Below are 23,567 nucleotides of genomic sequence, written 5' to 3'. Positions count from 1 at the left end.
TTTATGGGCTACTTTCTTAGAGGTGTTTCTTGATTCCCCTAGTAGTCAGCTCTCTTTCTTTCCAGGAAATTACTTTGTACTTATTTAACTGTGCACATTCCTTTTGTCCCCATTAGAATGTAACCTCTCTAAAATCAGGAAAGATTTTATTTCTAACTTTGTAACACTTGGACAGGCACCTGGAATATAAGTACTTGATAAGTGCTTGATGAATTGAATAGGGGCAGGATCCTATCTAAACTGTGTAGAAAGTTTCACAACTTCCCAGCGTTCATCAACCTTTTTTGTTGAAAGGTGTCTCAAAGGATGTGTGGAGAAAAAAAAACAAAAACAAAAAAAAACAAATAAAAAGTCATGGTTTCACAGGAGAGTTTAATAAAAGAAATTCAACTTGGAAAAATGATCATTTGGCCATTTAACAAATCTTTTGTCCTCATTAGTAGACCTGAAACATAAATCTCTGTGGGTGACACCTGGGTCTGATCTTTTTTTCTGCCCCCTATACTCATCAGTAGTAATGCAGCTGTCTCTACCTTTATGAATAATTCTCTTTTTTGACACAAAACCTAAGATGAGGTCAGCAGAATGAGTTTTCAGTGTAGCCTACTGACTGACTGACAGGGAATATGTCCCTTCCTCTGTTGCCCTGGAAACATTTCCTTTTTTGTCCTACATATGGAAAACAAAAAATGACAAGAGGAATCCCACAAATAAAGACTCCACTGGCGCTTTACAGTGTTCAGAGAATTTTCATATCCCATTCCCTCAATCCCCACAAGAGCAGGCAAGACATTATATCCACTGCACTGAAGGGAAAACTGAATCTCCAAGAGACAAGTCAATAGAGCTGGGTCTAAAGCAAAGCTGATCTTTTGATATCACACCAGATCTCATTTTCCTGTGCCAGATCTGTCCCTATACACCTGTTCCTCCAATCTTCTCATTCCAAAGGAAGTGCCTAGAGCTCCCTCAAGTCAAACTTAAATGAAATCAGCTCATCTAAGCCAAAAGCAAAATTTCTCCATCTTGAAAGAGAGATAGAATTTTGATGGGTGTCAAAGTAGAGAGTGAAAGGGAGAAAGAAAAGGAAAGCATCCCAAATGGAGAGAAAGGCATGAACAAAAGTGCTGAGTGGAAAAAACATTCGGCTAATGTGTTTAAGGGAGCAACAGGGGGAGATAAGCGTTCTTACAGAGGATCTTGAATGCCAGGATGGAGAGATCACAAGAATCTGAGTTGGAAAGGATTTTAGAGCTCATCCAACCCAATCCTCTTATTTTACAGAGGAGAAAATGAAATGACATATCCAAGGTCCCACAGGAACTCAGGTACGGGAACCCAAATCCTTTGATCTCAAATCTAGAACTCTTTCCACTTTACCATGTTTAGAGACTATTCGATTGGCAATAGTGGGACACAGGCTGCCACCAGGTTACCCATAGGAGGCCTATGTAATTCAGAGAAAAACCCTTCAATTTAGTGCCTGGGAATAAACAAAGCAAAGATGGAATCTTGAAGCTGAGCCCGTTCACAACTACCGACAGAAACATTTGCAAGCTTGGACCACAGTGTTCAATTTCACAGTTGGAAGAGCTGTTTCAACAAACTCTGCAGATAAGCAGAGGATGCCATCTGGGCTGCCGACTTCTCCCTCCCAATGGTGCTGTGCCACATGGTGACGGGTGTCAAGGGCCCCTCCAAGGCTGCTGCTTGACTCTGGGCTTCCCTTGCCAGCAGATTCTACACCTTGGGTCCTTCAAGACCAGCACTCTGGCCTCTGCAGCCATCACCTGGCCAAGAGGGAACAGCTCCCCGCCCCTAGGATGTGAGTCTCAATGAACTGGCAGGGGCAGGGGCCCTGCAGTGAGTCTGCGTGCCCTGATGCCGCTGTAGTCTCAGGGAGCTGATTGGTTACCAGGAGCCTGATGTATAATCCACCAAAGACCACCAGCATCTGCCGGGCCATCACCTGGAATGAATCAGAAAGTACCATAAGTGTTGCTTTGGCAGACACTGGAGCAGACATCCAGGGGAGGAAGGCAAGCGCAGTTGAACAACACGGCTTCCATCTCCCCAAACCAGGGATAATTTGGAACAGCGAGATCAGCCTGTGCCAGCAGGCTACACAGAAAGGATATGCCAAGCAAATTAGCACAGTTTTGGACTTCACTTTAAGAAACCAGTCACATGAAAATCTAAGCTGGCAGAGAAGGAAAACTGGGGGGGTGTGCATGATAATTCAGGGTTCTTTGCTTTACAAAAGATATGGCAGACACTTATAAAGAGATTCAATTTATACAAATTAAATTTTCACTCAACTTTTCATGAATATGCTGTCAGAGTCAAGTATATATGCAATATAGAAAGGATTTCGGGGGAATATTCCATTTTCTTAATAGAGCAAACTATTTTTAGGAAATTTAGTAAGCCCCAAGAAGAAAATAAGTAATTGCTTCAAGAAGGATCTCTGATTAGTGACATCAGGGGATCTGGAGTTTTAATACAAAAAGGTTCAAAAATCTCAAATATTCTATGATTCGCTAACTCAAATGAATTCCTTTCCATCTAAATGCACTGGTGGATTGAACACCTATTAGTAGAGTGGGGGAGTGGGAAGTATATAATTATATATACAGCTTGCAACAACCCAATAATAAACAGTAAGAAACTAAATAAATAAAACATAAAACCAAAAATGATATATGTAGCAAGAGAGGCACCAAGTGCTGTGAGAGCAAAGAGGAAAAGAGTATTTTTGCTTGTGAGACATCCAAGAAAGTTTTTTCTTGGTGGCATCCAATCTATGTCTAGGAGGTAAGGGAAATGAGGGATGTAATATATTCCCACTATTGCAAAAATCCAAAATACACTTCTAATCTATTGTAGGTCAATGATGTTACCTAGTGGAATGAAGGAAAGTGTAGAATGCTAGCAAGTATTCTTTACATTAGTGAATTGCACATAGAATCTCAGAATTTTATAGTGAGAAGGAACCTCAGAAGCCAGATATTTTAGACACATAGACAAAAAGGAATTCCCCTCTTCATAAAAAAAAGATAAAAGATATGATGCCTTTCTTTTGTTGCAGGAGTGTAAGACCATGGGTATAGAACATTACATAAACTGTTTGATATGTTGGGTTTTTTATTTTTAATAATTCTTAGTAATAAGATGGCTTTCTGGGTAGTAGAGAGAATGGAGGATATATCTGAAACTGAAGATGATGTAAAAAAAAAAAAGGAAAACAAAAGAAAATCCTTGTATAATATACCTGAGAACTAGTCAACCAGCTTTTGCTTAACTCCCTCCAGTGAAGAGCACACTATTTATCTTCTGAGGCAGTTTACTTCATTTTGGGACATGGTAATTGGTAGGGAATTTTTCCTTACCTTGAACTGAAATGAGAAGAATGGTATAGCTCACAGGACACTGGACTTAAGAGTCAAGAAGACCAGTATTCACTTACTAGTTGAGTATGGCCCTGTGTGAGCCACTGAATCCACCTGGACCTTAGTTAACTCATCTGTAAAATGAGGGGTTGGAACTTAATAATCCTTAAGCATCTTTGAGCTCTACAAATTTACTTAAATGGAATTTCTAAACACATATAGTGCCTACTATGTGCCAGGCACTGTGCCAAGTGCTTTTTATAAATATTCTACCTTTTATACCTTCCAAGAGCCTAAATAAAACTGCTTATGACATTAAGAATACAAGTTACCTTGTGTTCTCAAGATCATGACTATCAGAGGTAAACAAAATACCCAGCTGCCCTTCAAGGAGGGTCTGACTACAAATGGCTACTCTAAGAAATTATAATTACCTCTGGTGCAGCCTCTGGAATGAGGTGGCGAAGTTCCATGCGGGTGACCACTGCCTTCTGTGGCTCCATCCCCCCAGCAGGCAACAGAGGAGCTTCCTCAGCCAACCTTTCATTCTCTTCTCCTTCTTCTTGGGCTGGGTTCACTACCATCTCCACAACCACTTGGTATTGGTTCAGGCAGTGTTTTAGTACTGACTGCACAGAAAGTCAGAGTGTGCCTGAGCCAGTTCTTGAATTAGAAAGTCTTTAAAGAACCCCCTCCCCCACCCCCATCGCTTCTTTGCCCCATATTTGAATGAGGCTGGCCTAAACCCTGCCTGTTCTTGTCTACACAACCGCCAGAAAACCTGAAAGTAGAAGGATTAGGCACATACTGACTGACTGGCTACCTGAGTTAGGAGCGGCATGGTTCAGTGGGCAGACCATAAGGGCCTGGCTGACCTGGGCCTACCCCCTGATACTATCTATTCTCACTTCCAAAGCTATACATAATTTCTACTAAATCTCTTTTCCATCACCCAGGGCATAGCTAAGTGGTACAGTACATAGAGTACCAAGCCTTCAGTTAGGAAAGCTCCTCTTTCTGAGTTCAAATCTGGCCTCAGACACTTCCTAGCTGTGTGACTCTGGGCAAGGCCCTTAACTCTGTTTGCCTCAGTTTCCTCAGTAAAAAAGCTAGAAAAGGAAATGATAAATCATTCCAATATCTTTGCCAAGAAAATCTCAAATAGAGGGGCAGCTAGGTGGCGCAGTGGATAGAGCACCAGCCCTGAAGTCAGAAGGGCGAGAGTTCAAATCTAGCCTCAGACACTTAACACTTCCTAGCTGTGTGACCCTGGGCAAGTTACTTAACCCCAATGGCCTCAGCAAAAAAAAAAAAAAAAAAAAATGAGAGAGAGAGAAGATAGTCAAAGAAGAAAACCCCAAATGGGGTCAAACAACAACATTAATGAATTAGTGAAAAGATGTGTCAGCAAAGGAAATCTAAAGTTGGAAATATGTTATTCCTAATCTGGAATGGCCCTTAGAGACTACACAATTCAATCCTTTCTTTTGAATATGAAGGAACTGATTCCTAATGTAACTGGACTTACCTAAGATAAGACATCAAGTTGGGACAGAACTGGAACTAAAACCCAGTCCATTTTTTTGGTACTGGTTGTACATGAGTCAAACATATGGCTGGACCACTCCATCTGATGTGATATTTAAGGAAGGGGCCTATATATCCAATGGGTAGATTCTCAGGCAATGCCCTGGCCTTTCAATGTGAAATAAGCACAAGGACTTGCTTTGATGAACTCAAAGGTCCCTTCCGGCCCTAAATCTACAATTCTCAATTTTAAGTCTTCAGATCAAAGATTTGGAATTGGAAGGGACTTTGATGTCATCTAGTCCAATGCCATCATTTTACAACTCAAAAAACTGAGGCCTAGAGAGGGGAAGGGAAATTACCCAGAGTCACTTGGGTACCATTTAATGGCAAAACTGGGATTAGAATGCAGGTACTCTCTCTAATTCTAGCAACCTTCCCATAACATACAGGTACTGCCTTAACAGGCAGGGATGGCCTCCAACACCAGCTTGATGTAGTTTCTTCTCCCCCAGTCCCAAAGTAGTCAGTCATTCAGACCATTCTATAGGTCATTTACCTCTTGGTTGGTCTTCAGTTCTCGGATACAATCTGATAAGGATTGGAGGCAACTCTCTAAGTGGAAGTAAACAAACCAGAGCTGGAGAAGACAGAAGAAAAGAGAAGAAAGTGTGAATTTGGCTCCCAGCCACCACACCCCACTCACCATCTTCTCTTTCCTGCTGTTCTCCCCTTACATTGCCTTCATTTCAATATTGAAAGCAGACCTTCTACATGAAGTCTTTCTGTTTCACTCTGCTCTGTGTGGAAGGAACATACCATTCTGTTCCGTCTCCATGCAATGCTCTATAATTAACTCTAATTTTTCTGGCAAATAGAAAACTTGCTTTTCATAAAACTGAAAAATGTCCAAACTGTTGGCACAGGGTTTTTATCTCCTGCCATTAAATCAGTAGGTATTCTACTAATTAAAGAAGGATGAGGAACATCAATTGATGCAAAAAAAAATTATTATAATTATAAGTTTAAATAAGAATTTTCATCCTATCTCGATTTTGCCTTATGGATTAAAAAAACATATATTGCATCAATGGGGCATAACTTGGTCCCTCAAAATAGTCTTAAATTTGGATTTTTCTAATGTTAAAAGATTTGAGACAACTTATCTGCTCTTAAGATAATGTATTATCAAGCAGTACAATGGAAAGGATCTTGGCACAGTGAACAGACCACTACACTTGGAGCTGCGAAGTCCTAGATTCAGAGCCTGTAGTTGACACTTACCAACCATGTAACCATGGCCTGATTTCAGTTACTCTCTCTGAGCCTCAGTCTCCTCATCTCTAAAATGATGAGGATAAATTTGATGACCCATGAAGTCCCTTCTAGTTCTAGATCCTTGATCCTATGAATTAAACTGAACCATTTCATTTTACAGATGAAGAAACCAAGTTCTCTAGCCAACAAACAATTCACCCAAATAGCAAAAGTATTAAACATCAGGACCAGCAGTCAAATCCAAACCCTATAATTGCAAATCCAGGAATCTTTTCTTATCTCCAAACCTCATCTTTAGATGCACTTTAGAGAAAAGAAGCAGTCCCATATCCCTTCCCCATTCTCCAGGGTGCTCATCCTTTGGATGAGAAGCCCTTTCTCATCTTCTTGGACAGAGACCTGATCTTCTGGGATGATTCATTCAGAGAAGTGATACCTGCAGTACAGCCTGGCAGCCCTCCACTTCACTAGTCACTCCCAGAAGCATGTGGTATGGCATCAAAATTTCATTTGCAGCCGCCAGACGGAGGTCTATGTTCGTGTTTGCCTGTAAATCCAACATCCAAATGATATAGCAAGCCATTTTTGTTCCAGGGCAGCTCTCAAATAACTCAAGTATCCCCATTTAAACACTGGCTGTTTTTATGCATATTCAAAGAGATACACCATGAACCAAAAAGCAACATCCAGATAAAAGAACCAAAACAACCTAAAACAACATAGAGAGATCAACAGGAAAAAGAATGCCTCCCTACCATTTTCTTTCTTACCTTTATCCTATGCTGCCCATTCCCAGGCTGTCACCTTCTCACCCCAATCTATGGTCACAATAATCATTCTTATAAATAGGTCTATTTGTGTGATTCCTTATTGCCACTGCAGAAGCATATTTAAAATCCTCTTTTTTAATTTCCCTAGGAATGTTAAAAAATAATACTTCTCAGGGAAGCTAGAGGATGCAATGAACAGAGCACCAGCCTTGAAGTCAGAAGAACCTGAGTTCAAACTTGACCTCAGACACTTAACACTTCTTAGCTGTGTGACCCTGGCAAGTCACTTAACCTCAATTGCCTCAGGAAAAAAGGAAAGAAAGAAAGAAAGAAAGAAAGGAAGGAAGGAAGGAAGGAAGGAAGGAAGGAAGGAAGGAAGGAAGGAAGGAAGAAAGAAAGAAAGAAAGAAAGAAAGAAAGAAAGAAAGAAAGAAAGAAAGAAAGAAAGAAAGAAAGAAAGAAAGAAAGAAAGAAAGAAAGAAAGAAAGAAAGAAAGAAAATTTCTTTCTAAAACCCCTACCAGACTTCTGGGAAAAGTCTCTAGGAAAAGTAGGTTAGAGGTCAAGAACAAAATTAGGCTTTTCTTAGAGAAATAGAGAAAGGATGATATTAAACTTTTTAACAAAGGATGAGCTTAGTCTTAACCTTATTAATCCATTACTGCCCCATCTACTAAAAATCATAGGAAGGAGAAGCAACCCCTTTCTACTAAGAAAAGATTAAGATATATGGAAGGAGGAGAGGTCCTGTGATTTAGCTCCAGGAGTGAAGAGAATGATTCATAGGATCATAGAATAATAGGATTTTGTTAATCAAAAATTTTTGATTCTTAATACAAACTGTATATTTAAAATTTTTTATGATCTTTTCTCCCCTTAAGATTCCTATAATGTTATCTGAAATCTTCTTGGGGCAAAGAGGGAATGGAAAACTAGGTGGTTCAGTGAATAATGTCTTCTGAAATCCCTTTCTGTTTTGAGATGTTGCACCTCATTCTCTTGGTTCCCTTATAGTACCAAGTACTCTGGACCCTGTGTGGGGAGTAGGATAGGTGGGAATTGAACCTATATAAATAGATTCACTAGTCACTACCAGGAGCATAAAATAATTTATATAAATTTATATTATATTTATATAAATATAGATTATAATAAATTCTCAAATGATCAAGCTTTCTACTCATGTAGGTAAATACCTACTCTCCAATATATACTCATAAAAAGTTGCTTAGACACTGAGACATCACGGGACTTGATTTGAAATATTGATTCATATTCTTGTGTTGTTGTACACTTGTGTCCAACTTTCCAACTCTTTATGACTCCTTGGGCCAACTGTCCATTGGCTTTTCTTGGCAAAGATACTGGAGTGATTTGCCATGTCCTTTTTTTGCAGGCAAGAGCTAAGTGATTTCTCAGAATCATATAGTTGCTAAGTGTGTGAGATTGGATTTGATCAGGTCTTCCTAATTCCAGGCCCAATGTGTCTGTCCACTGAACCACTGACCTACCCTAAAACTTAGTTTCCTCACACACAAATGAGAGAATTGAGGCTAGATGATCTCTGAAAGTTCTTCCCAGGTCTAAATTTACAATTTCATAATTCCAAGTAGGCTGTAAACTTCCCGACAGCAGGAATCAGCGCTTACCTAAACTTGGCATCTCTACAGCTTTTAACTGGATATTTAATTAATATTTTTGACTGTTAAATAACTATCCATTGTTAAACTGTTTCCCTCTACCCAGCAGAGTCATAAAAGGATTTTATTTTACTCCAAGAATATAATAAACCAAGAAAAGAAACTAAAGAATAGGTGTTAAAGAGATAACTACTAAATAAATAAATTTAAAAGAGACAAAGTTTCAAATTCAGCCTGACAGATTCAATTCAATGTTACAAAATAACTATCTACTGTGCTAGGCTCTGACAGGGAGATGGAAAAGGAGAATAAAGATCCAACTAAAAAGACCTAGAGTTGTGTTTTCCATGCTCTTCAGAGAGGAAAAGCTATAAATCAAATTCATTTTACAGCAGTGTTTCTCTTACCTTCCTTTGGTGCCTGTCAAAGATGAGAATGAGAATGACAGTAGCTAATACAGTGCCTAGGGTCACAAGAACCACAGCTGCCCAGTGTCTTCCCAAAGAAAACATCTGGCTGGTAGAATACAGATTAGCCCACATTGCTATGTAGAAAACCTAGAGAAACACAAAACACCATGTACTCAAATAAATACAGTACAGAAAATAAATAAAGCAGAAAAAACACCATCATCTTCTTCATCACGGTTCCTCTTCACTTTAAAGCAATAGTTCTCTAAGGACTTGCCCCAGCACACTTGTGTGCTATGAGTTGTATAGAGCTCACATTTACAATTATACCTCCCTAAGCAGGCCTGCTGGCTTTCCTGGAGTACATCTCAATTCAAAGCAAAGAATAATACTATTTAGTGAGCAAAGAAATAAATGAAATTGAGAACCCGATAGTAAAGTTTGCAAAGTGCTTTCCATATTTAATCTTATGTTCATAAACTAATGACAATCCTAAAAAATAGGTAATCTGAGTATTATTATTCTCATTGCACAAGTAAGGAGACTGAAGCAGGTATAGGTCAAAGATGGGGGCCCTTCAATCAAAGTGCTACATCTTCATCCTCTATCCACCGTATCACACTGTCCCTTTTCCAGAAAAAATTAATCCTTAGAAGAAAACCAGTCACTATTTTTACTGGCACTGTTCTACTCTCCAAGAAAGAATAAAAAGTATAAAAAATAATCATAAAATGAAATTTACATCCAACGATACACAAGGGGGGAGGGAGTCTACAAGCACATAAGCAGAGGGGGTAGTACAGTCCCTGTTGATCTCAGCTCAGTGTCTCACACACCAAAAAGCAAGTCAACTGGGACACACCCAGAGGATTACTTTGGTACCATAAGAATGATGTAATAGGAAAAGTGATAGATTTGGAATCACAGGAAACCTGGGTTCAAATCTCACTCCATCTTGGAAACTCATTTCTCTGTGATTTGGGGCAAAATCATTGGCTTCTCAAGATTATACAAAATGAAGAGATAAGATATGGTCCCCAGTGCCACTAAATTTATGAATCTATTGGCTTAAAATCTCATTACAACTGGTGCCATTTACAATAAAGTAGACCTCAACTCTTCTATCATTTAATGTGTAATCTTGGAGAATTTTTCTGGCCAAGAATGCATCCCTCATGGGCAACCTGGTGATTAGTCTGCAAATTTGGCTAGGCTACTCCTCAATTGACAGTATGGCAGAGTGGAGAGAGCACAACAATTAAAATCAATAATAGTCCAGTGGTTCAAATTATGCCGGGAGAATCACCAAATTATCTGAATCTCATTTCCCTAATACTAAAAAGATAAGATTAGATTCAAAGACCTCTTAAATCACTTTCAGCTTTAAATCTGTGAGCTAAAATTGCCCAAAATTTGCACTTTTCCATCTAGGTAGGATTGGCTTGAGTTTAGACTCCATTAACATAGCATTCTAGAACCCAGGATCACCTCCTTGCAGTGACAAGGCACAAAAACTAAAACTTAGATCGGAGGCTCGAATACCAGTGATTCAAGTCTACAAAATCTTGAAGCTGCAGGGCTGGGTGGATAGATTAGTTCAATGGAATAAAAAAGTACCTTTAGAACAACTAAAAGAACATCCTGCTTTCTATTGCGGGGTGTAGAAGGTAAAATAATTTATTATTACATACAAACTATATAAAATAAACATATATATGGAAGATTTTTAAAAACTGTATAAATGTAGAGTCTATAATAAAAAGAACATGTAAAAAACACAGAAAGAACAGAATTTGGAGTCAGGATCACATGAGCAGCTTCCCTATCTTCTTTCAACTACTCTTCCCACTCCAACTCCAAGGCCATTTTGCCTCAAGGTTTGCCTGCTTCAAGCTCTGAAGGCTGGATTTCTCCTATGTTAGAAAGCCCCCAGCTGAGGGCAAGCATCCCCCCATTAGGAAAGAGTAGGTATCTTCCAAAGGATCTTATTTACTTATAGCTTCCAACACCTACTTCAACAGATATTATGGAAGTCCTATTGAATTCAATGATGTCTACTATAAATATGCCTACTTTTAGCATGCGGTGATGGTCTTTTCACACAGGAAGAATAAGTCTAGAGGCATTCATGGAATAAACAGAAATCCTTACCACAGCAATGGCCAACTGAAAAGGCCTGGAGTTATAGAAGATGAATCTTCTCACTTGGGGATCTAAAATGGCATTCTCAATCAAATTCTTGTACTCTTCTGTTGGCACCTGCTCAACAACCCAAAACAGAAACCATGTTTTAATTCAGCCTCAGAGATAGCTCCTTCATCTCCTCTCTGGGAAATAGAGGACAGTGTTTCCATTTATTTATCTAACTACTTAAAACCAAAGGGAACAGTGAACATTGGAAAGAATAAGGGTGGGCCAGGACCCTAAGGCTTATTTAAAATGTCAAGTAGATATAAAATGCTCAATGGAACTATATCACTACTGAATTTGACTTCAAAAAGAGGAGGGACAAAATAAGAATTTAGAGAAAACCTATTATATATTCAGTCTTTTATATATCATCAAACCAAGTTCGGGATTATTAAAATTTTGGGGTTCAGTGTCTCAGGAACACTAGCACCTACCTTCTCCATCACTGATCCTGGGAGAGTGAAGCAACAATTCCCACCCTTCTCCTCACTCTAGTACCAAGGAACGTTGAAGGACCTCTGTCCTTGGTTTACTCTGATATTGCATGACTTTTTTAGTTAACCGATCAATAAACAATTTATTAAGTCCCTACCATATGCTGGCCATCATGCTAGATTTCTTACCAACAAAGTCCCAGGGACTGGATTTTGAAATCTGTACCTACTGGTATAAATGAAGGATAGATCTCTGCCCTGCTTTGCCAAAAGAGACCCCAAACTCACCATAACCAGGTACACTTAACCTTCTTTCTCTCTTTACCTAGGAACAGTCTCATACACCAGCACCTCCTCTAGGAGTTAAGACCTCATACCACAGATCCAATCAGCAGCCCCAAACACAATCCAGAAGTGTGCTACCTTCTCATTGTATTCTCTCCTGTGATCTTAAGAAGAGGCAAAGATAGTCGCACTGAATGTACTCTCTGGAACCCCCATTTTATTACTAAAAAAACTTACTTCATCACAGATGTGTTCTTCTCACACTCCTCATCATTCCTTGCTTTCACAGGACTCTGGCTTAACCCAGACACACAGCATCAATATTTGGATACATTTTTTTCATCTCTATGTGCTAGTGAGGCATAATGGTATGGGAGGCAAACATGCTGGACTTGGAAAAAATTGGGGTTCAAATTCCACCTCAGATACTTAGTTGCTGTGTGACCAAATGCAAGTCACTTAATCTCTCCAGCCTCAGCTAACTCATTTGTAAAAGACAAATGAAGGAAAGGGACTCCGTAACCTCTAAGGTTATCCAACATTAAACCTGTGATGGCCATGACCCAGCACAATGAGCCAAAGGAAGAGTTTGTATATTCCTTTCCTCCTTGACACTTCAGACTTTTCCTCTGAAGTTGATTCCAAATGTCTGCATCACCCTCTCTAATTCCATCTTGCAATCTATTTATCCCTTTTCTCAAACTCAGCATAGCTAGCTTATATTACAGTCTTTCTCTCTACCCTAACCCCTGACTTCCTATGTGGAACTTCACTGTACAGGTCACATCTCTTTGACCAATTTGACCTCCTGATTCATTAACTTACTCAATGTCTCATGACCAGAACCTTTATTCCAACTAAAACTTTGGACACCAAGATGGCCAAACTCTTTATATGTATATGTATATATATATATATATATATATATATATATATATATATTTATATAATAGTTTATTTATGTGTGTATATATATATAACTTATTTTATTAAAGCTTTTTATTTTCAAAACATATGTATGAATACTTTTCAACATTCACCCTTGCAAAATCTTGTGTTCCATATTTTTCCCCTCCCTTCCCCCCACCTCCTCCCTTAGATGGCAAGTAATGCAATATATGTTAAACATATGCAATTCTTCTATACATATTTCCACAGTTATCATGCTATACAAGACAAAAATCAGATCAAAAAAGGAAAAAAATGAGAAAGAAAACAAAATGCAAGCAAACAATAACAAAAACAATGAAAATGTTATGTTGTGATTCACACTCAGGTCCCACAGTGCTCTCTTTGGGTGCAGCTCTCTTTATCACAAGACCCACTGGACAGGATGATTTCAGAAAGGCCTGGAGAGACATGAACTGATGCGGAGGGAAACGAGCAGGGCCAGGAGATCATTATATACTTCAACAACAATATTATATGATAATCAATTCTTATGGACATGGCCCTCTTCAGCAATGAGATGAACCAAATCAGTTCCAATAGAGCAGTAATGAATTGAACCAGCCACACCCAGCGAAAGAACTCTGGGAGATGACTATGAACCATTACATAGAATTCCCAATCCCTATATTTTTGTCCGCCTGCATTTTTGATTTCCTTTTACAGGCTAACAGTCCACCATTTCAAAGTCCGATTCTTTTTGTACAGCAAAATAACTGTTTGGACATGTATACTTCTATTGTATTTAATTTATACTTTAACATATTTAACATGTATTGGTCAACCTGCCATCTGGGGGAGAGGATGGGGGGAAGGAGGGGAAAAATTGGAACAAAAAGTTTGGCAATTATCAATGCTGTAAAATTACCCATGCATATAACTTGTAAATAAAAAGCTATAATTAAAAAAAAAAAACAGTAATAGGGAAGTTTGGAGGTGGAATATTTTTAGAGAAAAAAACTGTTCTACTTCAATTGATCTTAAGATAGGAGTGTATAGAAAAAAGATATTAATGAAAATGCACCTCTAAAAAAAAAACAAGACCCACTGGAACTGGCTGAATCAAGATAATCATATTCTTGCTCTCACTATCACTTAACAGTTATTTTATCTTGATTCAGAAAGACCTAAGTTTAAATCCTACCTTACTACTGCATGATCTTAGGCAAGTCATTTAATCTGCCTCAGTTTCCTCAACTGTAAAATGGGAAAATAACAGCATCTACTTTCCAGAGTTGTGAGGAACAGATGATATAATATTTCTAAGTATTTTGTTTGTTCTATTCTCTCCTCCTTCCCTTTTGTCTACCTCCTCTAAAATATGAGCAACTATACTCATTCAGGTTCTCATGACCGCTTACCTGGACCTTCCTAATTAAGCTCTTTGTGTCTCCTTCTGTCCCCTTTCCAACTCATCTTCCATGCAACTAAACTTCCTAAGACAAAGTTCTGACCATATCAAGTTAAAATGCTTCAGCCTATAAAATAACAATAACTAACATTTATATAGGATTTATTACATATAAGCCACTGTGCTAAGTTCTTTACAATTATTGTCTTATTTGATTCCCATAACAATCCCAGGAGGTAGGTAAGGCAAACAAAAAGTTAAGTGATTTACCTGTCTGAGGCCAGATTTGAGTTCCTGACTCCAGACTTAGCATTCTATTCACTAAGCCAACTAGCTGTCACTCTGTCTGGCATTTAAGACCCTTTACAATCTGGTCCCAGCTTATGTTCTAATTCTTACTCCAAATTACTTTCCTTCACTCTAGGTTTCAACCAAACCAGCCTAATGCATATCCCCATATTCAGTCTTCCATTTCCCACCTCAGTGCCTTTGCCCATGTCCCATCCTCTACCTCTCATGACTGGAATCCCTCCCTCTCTTTATTCCAACTCTCAGAATCATTATCATCCTTCAGCACTGGTACACCTTCTCTGGGAAGCCTTTCTTTCTTCTTCTTTTTTTTATTATTATAGCTTTTTATTGACAAAATATATGAATGGGTAATTTTTGAACACTGATCCTTGCAAAACCTTCTGTTCCAAATTTTTCCCTCCTTCCCCCTATTCCTTTCCCTAGATGGCAGGCAGTCCATTACATGTTAAATGTTAAAATATATGTTAAATCCAATTATGTACATATATTTATATAGTTATCTTGCTGCACAAGAAAAAATGGATCTAGAAAGGAAAAAAAAAAAAAAAAACCTGAGAAGGAAAACAAATGCAAGCAAACATCAACAGAAAGAGTGAAAATGCTATGTTGTGGTCCACACTCAGTTCCGACAGTCCTCTCTCTGGGTGTACATGGCTCTCTTCATCATTGAACAACTGGAACGGGTTTGAATCATCTCATTGTTGAAGAGAGTCACATCCATCAAAATTGATCATCGTATAGTCTTGTTGTTGCCATGTATGATGATCTCCAGGTTCTACTCATTTCACTTAGCAACAGTTCTTGTAAATCTCTCCAAGCCTCTCTGAAATTATCCTGTTGGTCATTTCTTACAGAACAATAATATTCCATAACATTCATATAACATAACTTGTTCAGCCATTCTCCAATTGATGGCCAATCAGTTTCCAGTTTCTTGCCACTACAAAAAGGGCTGCCACAAACATTTTGGCACATGTGGGTCCCTTTCCCTCCTTTAAGATCTCTTTGTGATATAGGTAGAAACACTGCTAGGTCAAAGGGTATGCACAGTTTGATAACTTTTTGAGCATAGTTCCAAACTGTTCTCTAGAATGGTTGGATCTGTTCACAACTACACCAACAATGTATCAGTGTCCTAGTTTTCCCACATCCCTTTCAACATTCGTCATTACCTTTTCCTGTCATCTTAGCCAATCTGACAGGTGTGTAGTGGTATCTCAGAGTTGTCTTAATTTGCATTTCTTCGATCAATAATAATTTGGAACACTCTTTCACATGAGTGGTAATAGTTTCAATTTCATCTGAAAATTGTCTGTTCATATCTAGGAAGTCTTTCTTGATTTGCTGGTGCTCTCCTCCCCATTAAATAATATTTTATTGACATCTATTTCCATGTGGCATCCTATCATATATAGTATGGAATGTATACTCCTTGAAGGCAGGGATCTTGTTACATTGTATACTGCACCTAATAGGTGTTTAAGAAATGCTCAGAGAGGTGATTTAAGCCAATTTCAATAAACTTGTGATGGAGAGAGCTATTTGCATCCAGATAGAGGACTGTCGGAGATGATCATGGATCACAATATAAATTTTCATTTTCTTTTGTTGTAGTTTGCTTGATTTTTGTCTTTTTCCCCCTTTTTGATCTGTTTTTTCTAATGCAGAATGACAAAAGTGGAAAGATGTAAAGAAGAATTATCCATGCTTAACCTATATTGGATTACTTGCTGTCTTGGAGAGGGATGAGGGAAGAGAGGGAGAAAAATTTGGAACACAAGGTTTTGCAAGGGTGAATGTTGAAAACTATCTTTGCATATATTTTGAAAATAAAAGGCTATTATTTAATTTTTTAAAAAAAGAAATGCTCATTGAATTGAACTGAATTCAATTAAATGCAATTCAGAACTTCAGGTGTGGGGGTTAGAAAAAGAACAAAGAACATAACAATAATCAGGCCAACTGAAAAAAAATTCTGTTCCCTAAAAAGGTTCATCCATTCTAGCTGAGGATAGAGATGCAACAATTATTTACTAGTCATTTACATACTATTTAATCATTCATTCCACAAATATTTATTGAGTATCCACTAAAACAGCTGTGATCATATAAGGAAGTGACCTCTCTCCAGGCCCCAGTTTTCTCATTTGTAAAAAAGAAATGTTCTCAGATGACATCTAAGATCTGGGGTCTATCCAAAAGAACATTTGGACTTACCTGGATCCCCCAGGTCTTCAGTTTCTCCTGGGACACTTCTAAGTTAAAGGAGGCTGCTTCAGTACTTAGGACCATAAGGAGCTGGCCATTGGTGGGTCCTGAAATCAGAAGAGAAAGGAGAATGTGAGTCAGTGATAAGGGCACATTATGCATGATTTGCTCACCCATGACTCATGGAATCTTTGTGGAAAGCAAACAACAGTTGATATATGGAGAAAACTAAGAATTCTTCAAATAGGTTTAAATATCATAAGATTTAGAGCTAGAAAGGACCGGGAAGGCTATCTTGTGTAACTCCTTCATTGTACAAGTGAAGAAACTGAGACTCAAGGATGTTAAGTGACTTACTGAACATCACCCAGAAAATTCACTTCAGGGGCAGCTAGGTGATGCAGTGGATAGAGCACCAGCCCTGAAGCCAGGAGCACCTGAGTTCAAATGTGGTCTCAGACACTTAACACTTCCTTGCTGTGTAACTCTGGGTAAGTCACTTAACCCCAATTGCCAAGAAAGGAAGGAAAGAAGAAAGGAAGGAAGGAAGGAAGGAAGGAAGGAAGGAAGGAAGGAAGGAAGGAAGGAAGGAAGGAAGGAAGGAAAGAAGGAAGGAAGGAAGGAAGGAAGGAAGGAAGGAAGGAAGGAAGGAAGGAAGGAAGGAAGGAAGGAAGGAAGGAAGGAAGGAAGGAAGGAAAGAAGGAAGGAAGGAAGGAAGGAAGGAAGGAAGGAAGGAAGGAAGGAAGGAAGGAAGGAAGAAAGGAAGGAAGAAAAGAAGAAAATACTCTTCAGAGTCACAATCAAGGCTCATTTGGCTTCAAATCCAGAGCTTTTTCTGCATTACAGACCATTTACATCTACATTTTTTATATACTATAATTCAATTTGTTACTACAAAGTCCTGAAGGAAAGGGGAAAGAGAACAAACATTTACTATATATGTGCCAAGCATTATCTTATTTGATCCTTTCAATAATTTTGAGAGGTAGGTGCTGTTATTATCTCCATTTTACAGTTGAGGAAATTGAGACAGAAAGAAGTTAAAATATTTCGCTGAGGTGACACATAACTGGTGTCTGAGGTTGGATTTGAATTCAGGTATTTCTGACTCCAGATTCAATTCTTGTCTACTCTGCCATCCTAGGCACCCTGAAATGCCTTTTGACACATCAAATAAAAATGAAATTATATTTAATAGAGTTGTATGGCCCAAGTTCATTTTAAACTTTTCTGGATGAAGAGAAGTTTATTATTTGTTGGCAAAAAGATTCAAGAAATCTAGATAGAAGAGTGAGCTTGGAGAAAGAGGAAAGAACCTTACCACAAAGAGAATATTCTCATTTCCATTTTATTTACTTCTTTCCTGAGAAGTTTCAGGTTAGAGGGAAGGACTACTGGAGATCCAGATAAAAGGAAGGACATAGGGAAAACTAGGCCTTGGGCTTCAAAGTAGAACTACTTTTTACAAAGTTTACACAGTCAATGATTTATAAATGAAAGCTGACCAACAAGTCATCAGGTTTCAAATAGTCCATTGTGAAGAACAAGAAGAGCCTGAATGTCTTTTTTATAGTTAAGAAACACAAACACAGCAGCACATTTTACACTGTGAACATTCTAACCAGAAATTCGAAAAAAGGAGCTATATTGGAAGCAATATGTTACAATGGAAAGAGCAATTTAGAGCGAAAGGACCTGTATTCAAATCCTGATTCTACCTGAATAACTTTAAGCAAATTACTTAACTTTTCTAAGCCTTATTTTTCTCATCTATAAGATAAAAGGGATGGAGTGGATGACCTCCAATGTTCCTTTCTAGATGATTCTAGATGATGTTATGATTTCATGAAGTCTTACCTCATCACTCTGCCACATCCAGTGGAAGCTCTAAGGGAGACTGAAATGGCCAAAAGATGCCAAGAAAAAAAGGGGAAATGAAGCAATCTTTAGTTTTGTTGTCCCTGTAATCACAAAAACTAGACTTTTTCTTTTAGTCCCTGAATAGAATTTAATGTGTAAAGTTCCCTCCGTGATCTGGATCCAATCTATCCTTCCAGCTTTATTTCTCATTGCTCCCAAACATGTCCAAAGATGCTCCAGTCAAAGTGGATTATTCTCCAGCCTTGGGCAGAATTCAAGCTTAGAAACAAATTTACTTCTCCCTCAGCATATAAACGTCACTAAGTCTTAACAATTTGACCTTCATAATTTTCTCACATGCATCCTCTTCTCTCATCTTACACGACCCCCACCTCAGCTTGGGCCCTCATCACTTCTCCATATCTGACTCAAGTCAGAAAGACAATTTCTTAAGCTCAAATGTAGCCTCAAACTCTTACTAGCTGGGTGACCCTGGGCAAGTCACTTACCCCTGCTCACCTCAGTTTCCTTATCTGTAAAATGACCTGGAGAAGGAAAAATCAAACCACTACTGTATTTGCCATGAAAACCTCAAATAGACCACGAAGAGTTAGAGATGATTGAAATGATTGAACAACCTCCTCTCTGAGCTACTGACATAACCTCCTAGTTGGTTTCCATGCTTTGAGTCTCTTCATACATCCTCCCTACAACTGCCAGATTGATATCTCTAAAATACAAGTCTGATGGTGTCAATGCCCTCCTCAAAAAAACTACAATAGCTCCCTTTTGCCCATGGACTAAAATGCATATTCTTCAATTTGGTAATTAAAAACCTTTACAATCTGGCTCCAGCCTAACTTTCTGAACATATTATTCCTATACATACATTCTATGTTCCAGCCAACATGGCTACGCTGTTTCTCATACTCAGAGTTCCATCTCACCTTCATACCTTTTCATTTCTCAGGCCTGGAATGTACTTCTCCCTCATATTCATTTTCCAGAATCCCTACCTTCTTACTAAGTCTAGTCCAAGTGCTGCTTCTGACATGAAGCTTTTCCTGATCATTCTCCATCTACCAGTCTCAGACATACCACCCCACTAAACAAAATTGGCATTATTTACTTATATGAGTACATGGATGTTTATCTTCCTTGAAAGCAGAAGCTGTTTTGGTTTTGATTTGGTATTTGTACTCCCAGCACCTAGCACAGAACACAATATATAGCAAATAATTAGTAAACTTTTGTTGATTCACTGATTGCATTTTCCAATTTCTTTTGTACAGCAAAATAATGTTTTGGTCATGTATACTTATTGTGTATCTAAGTTATATTTTAATATATTTAACATCTACTGGTCATCCTGCCATTTAGGGAGGGTGGGGGGTAAGAGGTGAAAAATTGGAACAAGAGGTTTGGCAATTGTTAATGCTGTAGTTACCCATGCATATAACCTGTAAATAAAAGGCTATTAAATAAAAAAAAAAAAAAAAAAAAAAAAAAAGAAATGACCAGCAGGATGAATACAGAGAGGCATGGAGAGACTTACATGAAGTAATGCTAAGTGAAATGAGCAGAAGCAGGAGATCATTATATACCTCAAAAACGATACTGTATGAGGATGTATTCTAATGGAAGTGGATTTCTTCGACAAAGAGAAGATATAACTCAGTTTCAGTTGATCAACAAGGGCCAGAAGCAGCTACACCCAAAGAAAGAACACTGGGAAATGAATATAAATTGTTTGCATTTTGGTTCTTCTTCCCAGGTTATTTTTACTTTCTGAATCCAATTCTTCCTGTGCAACAAGAGAACTGTTTGGTTCTGCACTGATATATTGTATCTAGGATATACTGTGACCTATTTAACATGTATAGGACTGCTTGCCATCTGGGGGGGGGGTGGAGGGAGGGAGGGGAAATGAGTGCAAGGGATGATGTTGTAAAAAATTACCCAGGCATGGGTTCTGTCAATAAAAAGTTATAATTATTTAAAAAAAGAAAGAAAGAAAAAGAAAACAAAACAAAAGCTTTCAACATATTAAGTTTTTCCATGTAAACATATATGTACTGTTGATCACTCATTAAAGCAGTTCTTTTTTGGCCAGGCATCCAAATTAGTCCTCAACTGGCTATGCATTAAATCAGGTTCACGACTTCTACTTAGAAATACTTTTTGAGTTCTACTTCAGAGTCCTGGGCTTTGCCACGTTAGTCTCTTTCCAGGAATGAGAATGACCTACAAAAAGACCTACTTGCAAAAACAGAACTTAGAAACTTACCACAAGTCACTTCCTACAAGGACTGCTCTCTCCATCCCATGAAATTTGCTAAACCCCCAATACTAAAGACATACTTGGGAGCTATGTCTACAATCCATAATTCAGCTTAGACCTCTCTGCAGCTTCCATTCACCCAGCTGAGTGGTAATACTTATCAAGGAGGAACTGAACTCTAAAAAGCTTTTTTTATTACATTGTGTTCTTGGAGACCTTATGAATGGTCAGTAAATAAAGATAGTTCCTGGATGACATCAAAGTGCTGACAGAAGAGAGGGAGTCTTACCTCTTCTCTCCAAGCAGGCAGTATCCTCCTGTACAGTGTTCCAGTCAGAAAAGGAAGTAAGGAAGGGTCCAGGTGCCCCAGCTGAGTCTCGTGGAAGGTCATAAGCCATGATGAAGGGAAATCTCGGACTAACCTTCTTCAAACTTTACACCATCTTCAGGAGAATGTGCCTCTCCTTTGCCAACTCAGCTCATGTTACCTTTGGTCAAGGCTGGAGACAAAAGCACGAAAAAAAAAATTAAACTTCAGTAAGTATGTTGTTTTTCTGTTCCAGGAATTTTTGTTTACTGAGCTTTATAAGAATGCTAATTTCCAAAAGTATTTAAAAACATGAAGAGATACATTTTAGAGGTCTGAGGTCTGAGTTAGACCTTCAGCAGCCACTGGCAGGTGGCTCCCATATCACAACATAAATATTTGTCTTTATGCAAAAATGTAGCACACTAAAGGTGGCATCAGCAATGCAATCTATTTGCATAATTTGTTCTGCTATATAGAAACTCCTATAGTATTGAAAATTGTGTTGTTTTTCTTTAAGGCAGCTTTACTTTTTTTTGTTTTTGGCTTAATGACATTTTCTCCCTTGTGTCAAAGACTATCATTAGTGACTTGATATAAGAGAAAGTGTTTTGAAGATATTTCAATTAGATATTATTACAAGTAAATTTATTTGTATTTTAATCAACAACAACAACAAAAATAACTTCAGCATGTGGAAAGACCAGGGACACTGTTTATTCTTCCAAGATTGAGGTCAACCTATGGTCTGGAAATAAATCATCCACAATAATATATTTTATTTTGGGTAGTTGCCATTGAGTTTAGTCATTCTGATAACTCTGACAGAAATACTGTTTTAATCTGGAGTTGAAGGGAATTTAGGGAACAGAGAATTCAAAATTCTGGAAGGACACTGAATGATTGTTATTGATTGTTACTCTTCAGTGATAACTGACTTCTCCCCATCAGATAGCAAGCATTACACACACACACACACACACACACACACACACACACACACACTCATTTTTTAAAATAATTATAGCTTTTTATTGACAAAACCCATGCCTGAATAATTTTTTACAACATTATCCCTTGCACTCCCTTTTGTTCCGACTTTTCCCCTCCCTCCCTCCACCCCCTCCCCCAGATGGCAAGCAGTCCTATACATGCTAAATACAGTATATCCTAGATACAATATATGATACATATTCATTAAAAAAAATTTTTTTTAAGCTTTTCAGGTTCCAATTCTCTTCCTTACTCCAGCCCCTCTCTCATCCATTGAAAAGGCAAGAAACATGACATCAATTATACATATGAAGGAAGGAAGGAAAGAAAGAAAGAAAGAAAAGAAAGAAAGAAAGAAAGAAAGAAAAAAGAAAGAAAGAAAGAGAAAAAGAGAGAGAGAGAAAGAGAGAGAGAAAGAAAAAGGAAAGAGTTAAGAAAGATGGAAAGGAGGGAAAGAAAGAGGAAGAAAGGAAGAAGGCAAGAAGAAAGAAGCAAGCAAGAAAGGAAAGAATAAATTAGAATAAAATAAGTGAAAAAATATACTTCAATATGTAATTAGAATTCATCAATTATCTCATTTTTTAATGAGATGACAGGAAAAAATAATGATGATTGTTGGAGGGGATGTGGGAAAACTGGGACATTGATTCATTGTTGGTGGAGTTGTGAACGAATCCAACCATTTTGGAGAGTAGTTTGGAACTATGCTCAAAAAGTTATCAAACTGTGCATACCCTTTGATCCAGCAGTGTTACTACTGGGATTATATCCCAAAGAGATTATAAAGAAGGGAAAGGGACCTGTATGTGCACGAATGTTTGTGGCAGCCCTTTTGTAGTGGCTAGAAACTGGAAACTGAATGGATGTCCATCAGTTGGAGAATGGCTGAATAAATTGTGGTATATGAAAATTATGGAATATTACTGTTCTGTAAGAAATGACCAACAGGATGATTTCAGAAAGGCCTGGAGAGACTTACACGAACTGATGCTGAGTGAAATGAGCAGGACCAGGAGATCATTATATACTGCAACAACAATACTAGATGATGACTAGTCCTGATGGATCAGGCCATCCTCAGCAACAAGATCAACCAAATCATTTCTAATGGAGCAGTAATGAACTGAACTAACTATACCCAGAAAAAGAACTCTGGGAGATGACTAAAAACCATTACATTGAATTCCCAGTCCCTATATTTATGCACACCTGCATCTTTGATTTCCTTCACAAGCTAATTGTACAATAATTCAGAGTCTGATTCTTTTGTACAGCAAAATAATGTTTTGGTCATGTATACTTATTGTGTATCTAAGTTATATTTTAATATATTTAACATCTACTGGTCATCCTGCCATTTAGGGAGGGTGGGGGTAAGAGGTGAAA

At 38.1% G+C, this 23,567-nt stretch overlaps 1 protein-coding gene across 2 annotated transcripts in view; it reads right to left on the bottom strand.

Annotated features, from left to right (window-relative positions):
- Positions 1–352: 352 nt before the first annotated feature.
- TMEM268 (transmembrane protein 268) overlaps positions 353–23,567 on the bottom strand; it is a 34,946-nt gene continuing 11,731 nt past the window's right edge. For both annotated transcript variants that reach the window (XM_031954180.1, XM_012553654.3), the window contains exons 2-9: positions 21,171–21,381; positions 16,750–16,847; positions 11,164–11,271; positions 9,010–9,159; positions 6,631–6,741; positions 5,476–5,556; positions 3,824–4,018; positions 353–1,969 (exon numbers count right to left, since the gene is read on the bottom strand). In XM_031954180.1, coding sequence (XP_031810040.1) covers positions 1,787–1,969; positions 3,824–4,018; positions 5,476–5,556; positions 6,631–6,741; positions 9,010–9,159; positions 11,164–11,271; positions 16,750–16,847; positions 21,171–21,279 — 1,035 coding nt within the window. In that variant the 5' untranslated portion in view covers positions 21,280–21,381 and the 3' untranslated portion in view covers positions 353–1,786. The remainder of the gene's footprint in view (positions 1,970–3,823; positions 4,019–5,475; positions 5,557–6,630; positions 6,742–9,009; positions 9,160–11,163; positions 11,272–16,749; positions 16,848–21,170; positions 21,382–23,567) is intronic.

The sequence above is a fragment of the Sarcophilus harrisii genome, chromosome 2 (genome assembly GCF_902635505.1).
Source record: "Sarcophilus harrisii chromosome 2, mSarHar1.11, whole genome shotgun sequence".
In the NCBI taxonomy this organism is placed as follows: Eukaryota; Metazoa; Chordata; class Mammalia; order Dasyuromorphia; family Dasyuridae; genus Sarcophilus; species Sarcophilus harrisii.
Note: the sequence above shows the minus strand (reverse complement) of the source record. Positions and strands in the feature narration are given on the sequence as shown.